The sequence below is a fragment of the Anser brachyrhynchus genome (genome assembly GCF_964034855.1).
Source record: "Anser brachyrhynchus genome assembly, chromosome: 1".
In the NCBI taxonomy this organism is placed as follows: domain Eukaryota; kingdom Metazoa; phylum Chordata; class Aves; order Anseriformes; family Anatidae; genus Anser; species Anser brachyrhynchus.
Window position 1 is genome coordinate 54,808,519 of NC_137694.1, and position 10,564 is coordinate 54,819,082.

Below are 10,564 nucleotides of genomic sequence, written 5' to 3' on the forward strand. Positions count from 1 at the left end.
CAGAAAGGGGACTCCTCGATTCCCCTCCCAAGGCTCTGAATTAAAAGTTTTCTTGCAGGTGGGGTGTTGAGAAGATGAGGAGCTTGCGGGTTTCCTTCTGCTAAAGAAGTTCACATGTTGGAGGGAAAGCAGCAAGACATGGGGGTCTGCAGACCCCTCCCTTCTCCCAAGGTAACAAACCCTTAATCACCAGTCCAAATTTAAGAGCGAGAGCTCTGCAACAGCACACAGAAACAACTGACAATTAACATCGCAGCCTTCCATGCGACAGAGATACAGAACCGCTAGCAACCCCCAGATCAATGAGAAAAACACTCCTTATTAGCAGAGAGAAAATGCAGAGCAAGTTCTGCTTTTTGATGTTTACCATTTTTCTTTGTAATAATTTGCAAGGAAATGATGCATGTTGTTTTTCCTTTTTTCTTTCTGCTGTGTTTTTTTTTTTAAAGCCCCTGGTACTTTTCACACAGCTGCTGTTACCAAGAAGAAAAAGGTCTCCATCAAGAGTGTTACAAAAAACAGTATTGGCAGAAAATATGTCAGATAATTGCCAGTCACCGATGTCTGACATTATTTCTGGTTCTCTTCTTTTTTTAATTTTCCATTTCTCTTCCTCCCCCCCTCGACTCCAGCCAACAGCTTCCAGTGATGTACAGAAGATGATGCATTTGCTATATTAAAGTACATCCTATTCCCTGTCCCTTCTCAGACACTTTGGATGTTGCACACACGATTCAAACGCAATAATAATCACAAACAAACCAAGGAAAGGCAGTTTATGAAGCCCAAATCCTCAACCCAACTCTCACTTGGCAAAGAAACAAAAAAAAAATATCCTGAACCCAAGAAGCCCCTAACCAGCGAGATGGTTTAAAGAAAAGTTATATATATACAAGTCTCAGACAGTTACCTCTCCAGGGAGGAGGTTTTGTAACCCTTCCTCTTTCCCACCGTCCTTCCCCATCACAACATCGCAAACTAAGCAAGGCTCAATTTTAAATTCCTGGGATTATCCACGCTCTCTGTAACATTTATAGCCACGCAGAAAGAGATGCTGGAAATGTGTGACAAACGCGTTCTCTCCTCTAATTGTCCGTGGACGTGAATCGCTGGCCACACGTTCGTTTCACCACCCCTGCCCAGATCACACACCGAAATCAATTCTTGCTACTTGTTGGGTAAACAGAGGCAGCCTTACATACATGGGCACCGCACATGGACACACACGGACAGCTGGGCATGCACAGGGAAATAACTTTCCTCTCCGGAAAGCCAGAATTGTTCACATTACAGAAATGTCTACCCCGAGCCTTTACTTCTGCCGGGGAGGAAACAGGTAGGAAAGCAAAGAGGGATGATGCAGGTACATGGGTGGGCGCAAGTCCCCTACGAGAAGGGAAGCGAAAACGAGCGAAACAAGACAGACATAAGGTTAGCCAGGTGTGCATGCTTCTCACCTACCTTTGCATGGAAAAGAAATCTCCAAGGGAGAAGTGTCCAAGTCAGAGGAGCAAAATAAAACACTAACGAAGACGGTTTGAAAAATTCCCCACCGGGAAAAAAAATAATAATAATAAAATGAAATAAAATTTAAAAAAAAAAAAAGCCCCCCCGCCCCCACCCCCCTCCTTGCACACGGGCACACACACACACACACACACCTCAGCACCTCGGGGGGTGGGGGGGAAAATAAAAGAAAAAGATGAGGATCAGCTGAGTGACGGGGAGCAAAGGACCTGCAGGCAAGGACCGGGGAGTTGTGTTAGATCCGGAGCTGCGAGTACTGAGCGTGTGCAGGAAGGAGATGGTTTAAAAGGAGAATACATGTTAAGAAATTGTGGCTGCTCAGGCTGGAGTCTGAAGCTCCGATGTCCAAAAATAAAAATAAAAAAATAAAAAACACACAAATAGGACCTCTTCCTTCTCTGGAGGGCTTGGGGGGGCTGCGTGTGGCTGTGTGTGTGTGTGTGTGTGTGTGTGTTTTCCAGGCGGGTGGTGTTAAGAAGTGACAGAAGCTTCCTCCCGAAAAGCCCCGAGGGTCAAACCGACGGTGGGGTGCTGGAAGGCGATGGAGGTGTGGGTGGGGGCAAGTTCGGCTGGTCGGCGGTGGGGATGCAAGGAGGAAGGGCCGGTGTGTGCTTTCTGTCTGTCTCTCTCTATCTGTGTCTTATGGTATGTTCACCGGCGGCTCGCGGAGCAACTGCACAGTGAGAATAACTGTACGGGCATAGAGGGAGAGAGAAACGCCGTCCTTACAGTGACACCAAATGTCTTTAGGGGAAACCTACAATTAGAGGCGCACAAGGTAGGGATTTCAGGGGAAGGGGAGAAATCTCCCCGCACACACAGGTGCGGGGGGTCTCGGGACAGCCTCTTGTCCCCTGCCCTCAGCCCTCTCTGCCTCCCTTCCCTGATAGGCACTGGCTTTGGCATGTTTGCCTTGCCTGCACTGGTGAACATGTGTCCCTCCCAGGTCACAAAGCAAACAGAGTGGGCAAACACCCTCTGGGGAGATTTAACACAGCAACCTGAACCCCCTCCCTCAAAGTCAGACCCCCACCCTGCTCCCAAACTGCTACGGGAGCTCAGGGGTGGGCACAACTCGTTGAAAATTACTTTTCTGCTGTGTTTTGTGTTGCTGTGGGGAAACGAGAGAGATGGACAAAAACCACAAGGATCCCACCATAGGAGGGCTATATGGAGCACTTCAACCCCATCTCTCCCACCAGCCCCATCTCTCCCACCAGCCCCATCCCGTGGCCGAGCAGCCTGGCCCCACACCAGTGCAGCCACCTCTTAGTGGGGGTTAGTCTCAAGTCACCCCCAAGGCTCATCATGGGTTTTTCTTGCCCAGACCAATAAATCCCCAGATATGAGGAGAGATGGAGATGTTCTTGCCACGTGGCTTCTGCCACGGGCGTATGTTGTAAATAAAGAGCTAAGAAACGCCTGGCTCTCAGTTGGGATGCAGTACAACATGTGCTGCACCCCAGAGGCTCCTCTGCTCCCTCTCAGGGCTACACAGATTCTTCTCCGTCTCTTCCCCACCAAGACGAAGACTGCGCCAGCTGACGCAGACTTTGTGCTCACGGCTGGAATAGCTGGGTCAGGGTAATTAACACTTCTGACCTAAAAATGGCTGGGAAAGCAGGCACTTCGATCTGACTGCGAAACAGGCCCTCTGATGTTAACTCTCCGTGAGACGGACACGGAGCAGGCCCACCTTCTGGTAAAGCCACGATCTAGAGTGAAAACCACCCTCCATCCCTGCATGGCTTGGCTTGGCTTGGCTTTGCCACAGGCCTTGAGCAGAAGCCATGGAGCCCAGGGCTGGTTTTGCCACCTAGGTTTAAAGTCCCTCGAGCCTCAAGACAGTGGTTGGCCCTGCCACGGCCCCTTGCGAGGCCCTGAAATGCCTTTGGATCAGAGGCAGCAGTCGCTGCCCACTTTCAGCAGAGCAGGGTTGTGTTTTATGGAGCGTCTAATCTTGTTTCCTCTCCTGAAAGACGAACTCAGCCCTCAGAGGATCCTTAAGGTGCACCAGGAGTGCTAAAAAAGAAGAGAGAACAGTGTTGTAAATGATGGGAATGTTGCAAGCATCAAAAGTTGTCTGATCAACAACCTGCCTGAAAAACTGCTTTTCCTCTCATAGCTTCTGAAAAGGGATGCAGATGTATAGTAAGCACATGCATCAGCCTCAACCTGGGGGGAGATTTAATTCCAGGATAAATATTTGTGCTGGTGGGAGCTCTCCTTGTCTCTCACTGTGTGGTGTAGGACGCTGTGTCCAGCTTCCTTCAGTACCAGGGGTGGTCGTGGTGAGTCCAGGCCCACCATCCTGCGCCAGCCGGAGGGCTGCCTGGCAAGAGCAGGGACAAAGCAGGTTCCTGTACACATTGTGAAGCCCCTCAAGGTGCAGGCTGGATGTGGTTTTGTGACAAACCAGCTTTGGTGTGATGCCACCAGGACCATGTAATCATCCCAAAAGTCAGCTGAGGCAGAGGTGAACTCTGAATGCTTTGGTGCCTATCACAGGCAATGTAGGCACTCACACTCCCATATATACACACCTGCGTGTGCCTTCCCCAACCCTACATATGCTAGAGGGGCTGGCTGACCTAGTCTGCTCGTCCCTATAAGTCCACCTCGGTTGCAGAGGTCTATCCCCTTGGCTTTCTGTCTTCCCCCTCACCAGTCACAGGTTATTTGCCATTACCTCTCCTCATAAAAAGGCATCTGCTATTTCTTCTTGGGAAGCAGAAGGGCTTCAATTCTGTCCCCGAAATGATGAATCTGAGCATTATATGATTTCAGATGCCTGCAATTCACCAACAAGCCCCTTCAGGGGGAACAGGGAAAAAATGCAATTGAATTTATTCATGCATGAATATCAAATGAGAAAAAGAGAATGAGGAGGAGGGCAGGAGAAAGAGGGAGAGGGTGAGAGAAGAGGAAGAAAGGGCACTGAGGAGAGGCAAAAGAAATGAAATTGTGAAGGAAGATGCAGGGAACACGCAGAGGGGGACAGGGATGCACATAAACACATAAGAAGGACAACCCATGGGTCATCATGGATGCACACACCCCAGGACCATGTCTGTTTGTTTTCCAGTGTACCCACACCACAAGGATCGGGTAACACTTGAGCTCCCACTGAGACAAACCCTCCAGATCCATAAAAACATGGGGCAGGCACGGAAGGAGGGGAGAGAGAAAGAGGCTGGGTCGGGAAATGGAGCCATGCTGTGCATCCTGTCACAAATTTGGTGGCAAAAAAAGCAAGTCTAGGGCAGCTCGTGCTCCTGCACAGAAAGAAATCCAGAGCAGAGCCCTCATCCCTACACCCCTTCCACCAGGCAGGATTTCTGTCAGCTCCTGGGGATGGGATAGGATGGGATGGGATGGGATGGGATGGGATAGAATAGAATAGAATAGAATAGAACAGAACAGAACAGAACAGAACAGAACAGAACAGAACAGAGGTGAGCATGGCACACGCTGGTCCTACACATGCATCCACTGCACTTCCAAGGGTCCCTCTCTGTCTCCTCTGCAGTTTTTGAGAGGAACAACAAAGCCCACACCTTTCACCACCTGGGCCACCAGCACTGGCTGGTGGATCAGTAAGTATGAGATCCACTGCAAACAGCACTGGAGAGGGCACCAGGTGCAGGGGAACGGGCAGGAAAGGGGAAGCATCACCCAAGCAGAGAGGCTGCAAGGTGAGGAGACGCATCCCTCCGCCCAGCAGGTCTGCAGGCGGCGGGGGGCAGAGGGGAAGCTGAGCCTGCAGCGCTGGATTTAGAGGCATCCTATGGCCAAGCCCCAGGGGCACCAACCTGCCATGGCTGAGCCCATCCCCAGACACACGGCAGGGAAGAGGAGCGGCCAGGCAGCAGCAGGCTCTTCCACGGCGCTCCCAGGTGGGGCAGCAGGTCCAGCATCTGTTGCCGCCGCGGGTTTGTGTTTGCTGCTTCCAGGAGACGGTGCTCAGCTTTTCCCACACCCTTCAAAATAGAAAGAGAAAAATAAAATGAGGGAGAGAGAGAGAGAGTGTAAGCTCTGACGTGAACCTAACTTTAGATCCAAGGGCTGATGACTCACTCCGCTGGGGGAGAAGTGGCTGAGCTGGCTGTAGGTTTCTGTTTATATACCTCACTGAGCTAAATATATAGACTGAGAAGTTCTTCTGTTCTAGCCCAGCAGCTTCAATCTGCATATTATCCCTCTCAATCTTAATGTTCCCTTTCCTCCTCAATCTCTGCCTCTTTCCCCTAGCATTGCCTTCCTAATCCCCTTTACGCTCGCTTTGTTGTAGGAAATGGAAGCACCACACGTCTCCCCACCTTCCCCTCTCCCCGCTGTCTGTGGTTAGGCTGGCGGGGGATTTCTGGGAGTGATTCAGTGTTGTGGCTCTGAAACAGAGCTCCTCACACAGATCTGCCGGAGCATTTCCGAGCTGGCCGTGCACTCCCTCACAGCCGTGGTGCTGGCAATCAGATCCGCAGCTCGTGATCCCCATGGTCACACAGCTCCCAGGACGGATGTCAGCTCCCTCTTGGAGGTCCCTCATCCCATTGCTTCAGTGCTGAGCTTTTTTTTTACCTGTCATCTACTGCAGACTCCACCATATAAAGCAAGGTACCCACAGCAAGAGGCTGGTCCTTAGCATCTCTTTGCAGGCAGCGGAGGTTGAAGATGGCCCCCATCGCTTGATGAAGGCAGAGCATCATACATGTTGGAGAAGAAGCCCCTTAAGAGGTGTAATGTTGGAGACGGGGCATGAAACAGCCCACGAGGTGGCAGGGGAGTGGAGGCTGAAGAAGGTGGAGCACAGAAGGACCATTTGGGCTGCACTGAATGCCACTGTGAACTGGTAACATCTGCAAGCTGTGCCACCCCTTCTCCTCTCCCCTCCTTACCCCAAAGGGGTTGAGACAAGTGGAGAAGGGGATAGTGAAAGAGAACAGCTTGGAAAGGGGTGAGGGAGGAAATATAAATGAATCCCTCTGGCAGAGGAAAGAAACAAAGAGAGCACAAGGGAAAAAGGAATCCCTGCCCCCAAAGGGCAGCTGGAGGTATGGTGGCAGACAGTTTTCTAGACAGGAGACAGAGACCATGCAGGAAAAGGTGGTGTGTTAGGAAAAACAGCAGCAGAGAGGAAAAGCGTAATGAGGGTGTGTGTGTTTGAGGGAGAAGTCTCCGAGGGATGGAATTCAATTTAACCCAACAGCCTAGGAAAGGAAGTTCACCACTACAGTTTGGCAAGCTGCTGCTGGGAAGAGGAGCACTGTCTTCAAAAGCCCTGGGTGAATTTTCTCTAGATGGGAATCTGTGGGATCCATCCATGGGATCTGGCTCTGGGCTTCCCCAAAGCATCCCATGGGCTCAGGCCCAGTCTCTAAGGGGCTGTCCCGCACAATCCATGGGGTGCCAGTTTGTCACCTTGCTCAAAACCTTCTCACCTCCGCTCCAAAGGGCCAGACAGCCAGTTTCCCAGCTCGTCAGTGAGCACCACAGCTAAGCCCTTCTGATCTGCTTCACCTGATCATGTAAAGGGCAGCTGTGGGGAACCTGGGCACAGCAGCCCGATAACCTCGTACGCAAGACCATGGCAGAGAGCTGAAGTAGGCCAACACCAGCCATGTGTTTGCCAAATGCCCACTGCAGAAGGACAGACTGTCCAGGGGACACACAGCTGGAGGGAGGCCAGAGCAGAGCAGGCGAGAGCACCCTCCCTTCAGCAGCTCCTCCAGGGTGCAGAGGAGGAAGACAAGGGTTGAAGAGCACCCTGGGCTGGACTGGGGTCTCCTCACAGGCATCTTCCCTGCTCTTCGAAAGAGTGAAGAGAGCAAGGCTGCCTCTCAGATAGCAGACAGTCCTTCTTCAGTCTTAACTCTTCGAGGCTCAGTGCCATGCTCTGCATTTATCCCAGGTGCTTTATCCCAGCAGACCCTGGACCCATGGTCCCTGACCATGGGCTTTGGACCCAGGGGAGCCTTGGAGGAAAAACAGCCGAGTGTCCACAGCCAGCTGAGTGGCAGATAGCAGCAACGGGCTGAAAACTGAGGGAACAGCTGGGGTGAATAAAGAAAATGGAGAAAGAATTAAAAAAAAAAAAAAAGGAACAACAAAGGCAATCTTGTGGTGCCACCTCGTGATAGGTTTGCACAACATAGCCTGGCCCAAGAAGTCCTGGGTCCAAGGGCCTCCCAGAGCACGAAAGCAGGAATAGAAAGGACCAAGGTGGGAGCCCATAAGAGTAAGAGATACAAATTGTGAGGCTCCTTCACATTTGCGATGGCTCAGGAAAGACATAACTTGGTTAAGATGCTGCTTTTGCTGACAGCAGCGCAAGCCTGGGGAAGGCAGTAGCTAACTCTGAGCGCAAACAAGAGAGCTTCCACTGGGACACCGAAAATGCTTATGGATCAGACTCTTTCCCTTCCTCTGATGCGCTGTGGTAGAGAAGCTTGCGCACTGAAGGCACAAGACAATCTAGGAATGAAAAGGAGTACAAGCATTTTAGGACAGCCTGTGGAGCTCCCTGCCTCAAAAAAAAAAAAAAAAAAAAGGGGGTTGAGATTCACCTTCCTCCAAGGTGAAGACTGCTTACATCCAGCGATCCTGGTCCTGTGCTCCAGAGCAAGACAGAACAAGATCAGACCCCAGGACATAAGCTGAAAGGGACCTTTTCCATTGCAGTGACTCTTCCCAGCATTATCTGTTTGCATCTCTGCCTGAAGCACGGCACACACTCAGCTCCCCTTGTTGACAGGAATACACTCTCCCATGTACTTGAAGTTACCGGTGAGGAATTTTCTAGGTCCAGAGGTAGCTGTTGTGCTTTTCTCTTCTCTTGTTGAGCTACAAAACAAGGCATCTTCTCCAGCATTTTTCAGCTGGAGAGGCATTACATAAGCACTTGATGAAGGAAACCGATCTAATTAGCTCTCTGCTCAGAGATGAGAAACCTGAGGCCCAGAGAAAGAAGATGATCAATCCAACATCACGCCTGGGCTGCCCAGCCCCAGCTCAGCACCCACACAGTGGGTAGTCCTGTACCAGCACCCGGCTGGGGTCCCCTGGATACACATCTCACCAAATAGAAAGCAAACCTCGTACTGCAAGGGGAGGATATTTCCACCACACAGCTGCATCGGTGCATTTCTCACTGCGATGGCTGGTCTCCTTTTCTGCTGAGATGGAGCATCAGTAGAAAGGATGATCTTGGATTAGGTCAACTGATCCAAAGTGGCAGCTCCTCTGTTTCTAACTCTCCCCAGGTCCCACAGTCCTCTTGGGTGTATTTCCCAAATAAGAAAGAAAATAGAAGAGACAGAAAGATATAAATATTGGAGACCACACTTGAGCTACAGCGGTGCCTGAGGGAGAATTTAAAAAGCAAAATGAAATCAGAGAACAGTTTATCAGATGCAAGGTTAGAAAGGGACAGGGGTTACTTTCAATAATGAAAATCGCTGCTCCACAGGCAGGCTACCGACCTGCTCCCTCCCCCTGCTCCTCCATCACTCGGGTTGAGCCTCTCGCCCTCCCTGCCGCTCGCCCTTTCTGCTCTGTCGCTTCGCCTCAGCCTGTGAGTTTGATGCAAGGCGCCCGCCTCTCCCCACTGCTCCACGCCACTGCCCTGGCCCCCGCCACACGTGCATGCCAGCCACACCAGGCTGTTGTGCTGCTGAAGCTCTGGTACCCAGACGGCATCTGCACGGCGCTGCAGCATCCCTTAGACATCCCCAGGGGGTGTCTGGGAGCCTTGGGCGAGCAGAGCAGCGCGCAACCCCAGCATCAAGAGCAGGCTCTGCATCTCCCCACCCTACCTGTACATCTGCTGTACAGCCTGTGGGGGAAAAACCTTCTCTTTTCCCTGCTCTGGGCATGTGGCAGAGCAGGCAGGTGCTAGTGGGTTGGACAGCACAGCCAGAGACAGGTAGGGCCGTTCACTAGATGACAAGCATCAGACAGAAATTTAGGCTGCCCGTGTCTTAGTCCCAGCTGCGGGCAGCCCTGCGTGAGTCACGTTGCCCCTCTGCACAGCGAGGGTGATATTGGCATCCTTCTGCTCGAGTGTGTTGGAGCCCAAGGCTGAAGAGCAGCCCGTGAGAGCTGAGTGCTTATTGTATAGCATAAGCACATGCTTAGTACTTCTGCATGCGTCACTGCCTGCTGGCTGAACTTGCAGCACAGAGGCAGACGAGGGACAGCACAGGAGCAAGGGGAGAGAAGCAGGCACCAAGAAACAGCAGTGCTCTCCCAGCCACCATGTACACAGGCCTTGTTCTCTTGTGTTTTGTACACATCCCAAGCACGTGGTGCCTAAAGAGCTCAGGAATGCAAGCTATGACAGCCAGTAGGAGAGGAGACCGGGGCTGAGAAGAAGACTTTGTCCAGGGCAGAGATACACCCCTCAGCTGTTGCAGAAGACAGATAGGCAGAGAAATAGGATCCAAAGGTTAAAGATGAAGACCAGGTTACAGCCCTTCATTTGCTCAAGTCTCACCTGCAAGGAGCAAATAAGTTGGAGCACAATGACCTTCTGCCAGCCCAAATGGCACACGGGCTTCCTGACCTCCTAGCTGCAGGGGGTAAAAACTGGGGAAGGTCTGGCAGAATCTTGGCATCATTCTTGTGCACTCTTTTGTACTCTGGGATGAAGGAAACAGAATCACAACCCCCACGGTGTGTTGGCCGAGGGGAACTGGAGGCTGGTTTCAAAGGCAGCCTCCCAGGGAGAGCTCATCCACCTGCTGACCACAAATCTCCCTGTGCTGCAGAGCTGGCTTTCCACACCAATAACTGGTTTCCACTGCAGAGCTGGTTTTCCAAGCAGCATGGGTACAGCACTGCAAAAACTGAAGGGTTCTCCGCTCCTCAGAGCAACTCTACAGAGACTATGTAAAGGAGTCACACACACACATACACATCAGGTTTTTAGACACCCTTTTGGCTCACATCTAAGCCAAGATTCAGCTAGAATTAATTGCCTTTGGGAATAGCAAGGCACTCCAATCCAAATCCTGTGAGGAAAACCTGATGAATGACTTCA

At 51.4% G+C, this 10,564-nt stretch overlaps 1 protein-coding gene across 2 annotated transcripts in view; it reads right to left on the bottom strand.

Moving 5' to 3' along the window:
- CACNA1I (calcium voltage-gated channel subunit alpha1 I) overlaps positions 1–10,564 on the bottom strand; it is a 178,600-nt gene that overhangs the window by 161,544 nt on the left and 6,492 nt on the right. Inside the window, exon 2 of one of the 2 annotated variants that reach the window (XM_080590042.1) lies at positions 5,340–5,507. In XM_080590042.1, the coding sequence (XP_080446168.1) occupies positions 5,340–5,507 (168 nt within the window). Of the gene's footprint in view, positions 1–1,461; positions 3,326–5,339; positions 5,508–10,564 lie in introns of those variants that run through there. The other variant, XM_080590047.1, reaches the window with a different exon arrangement.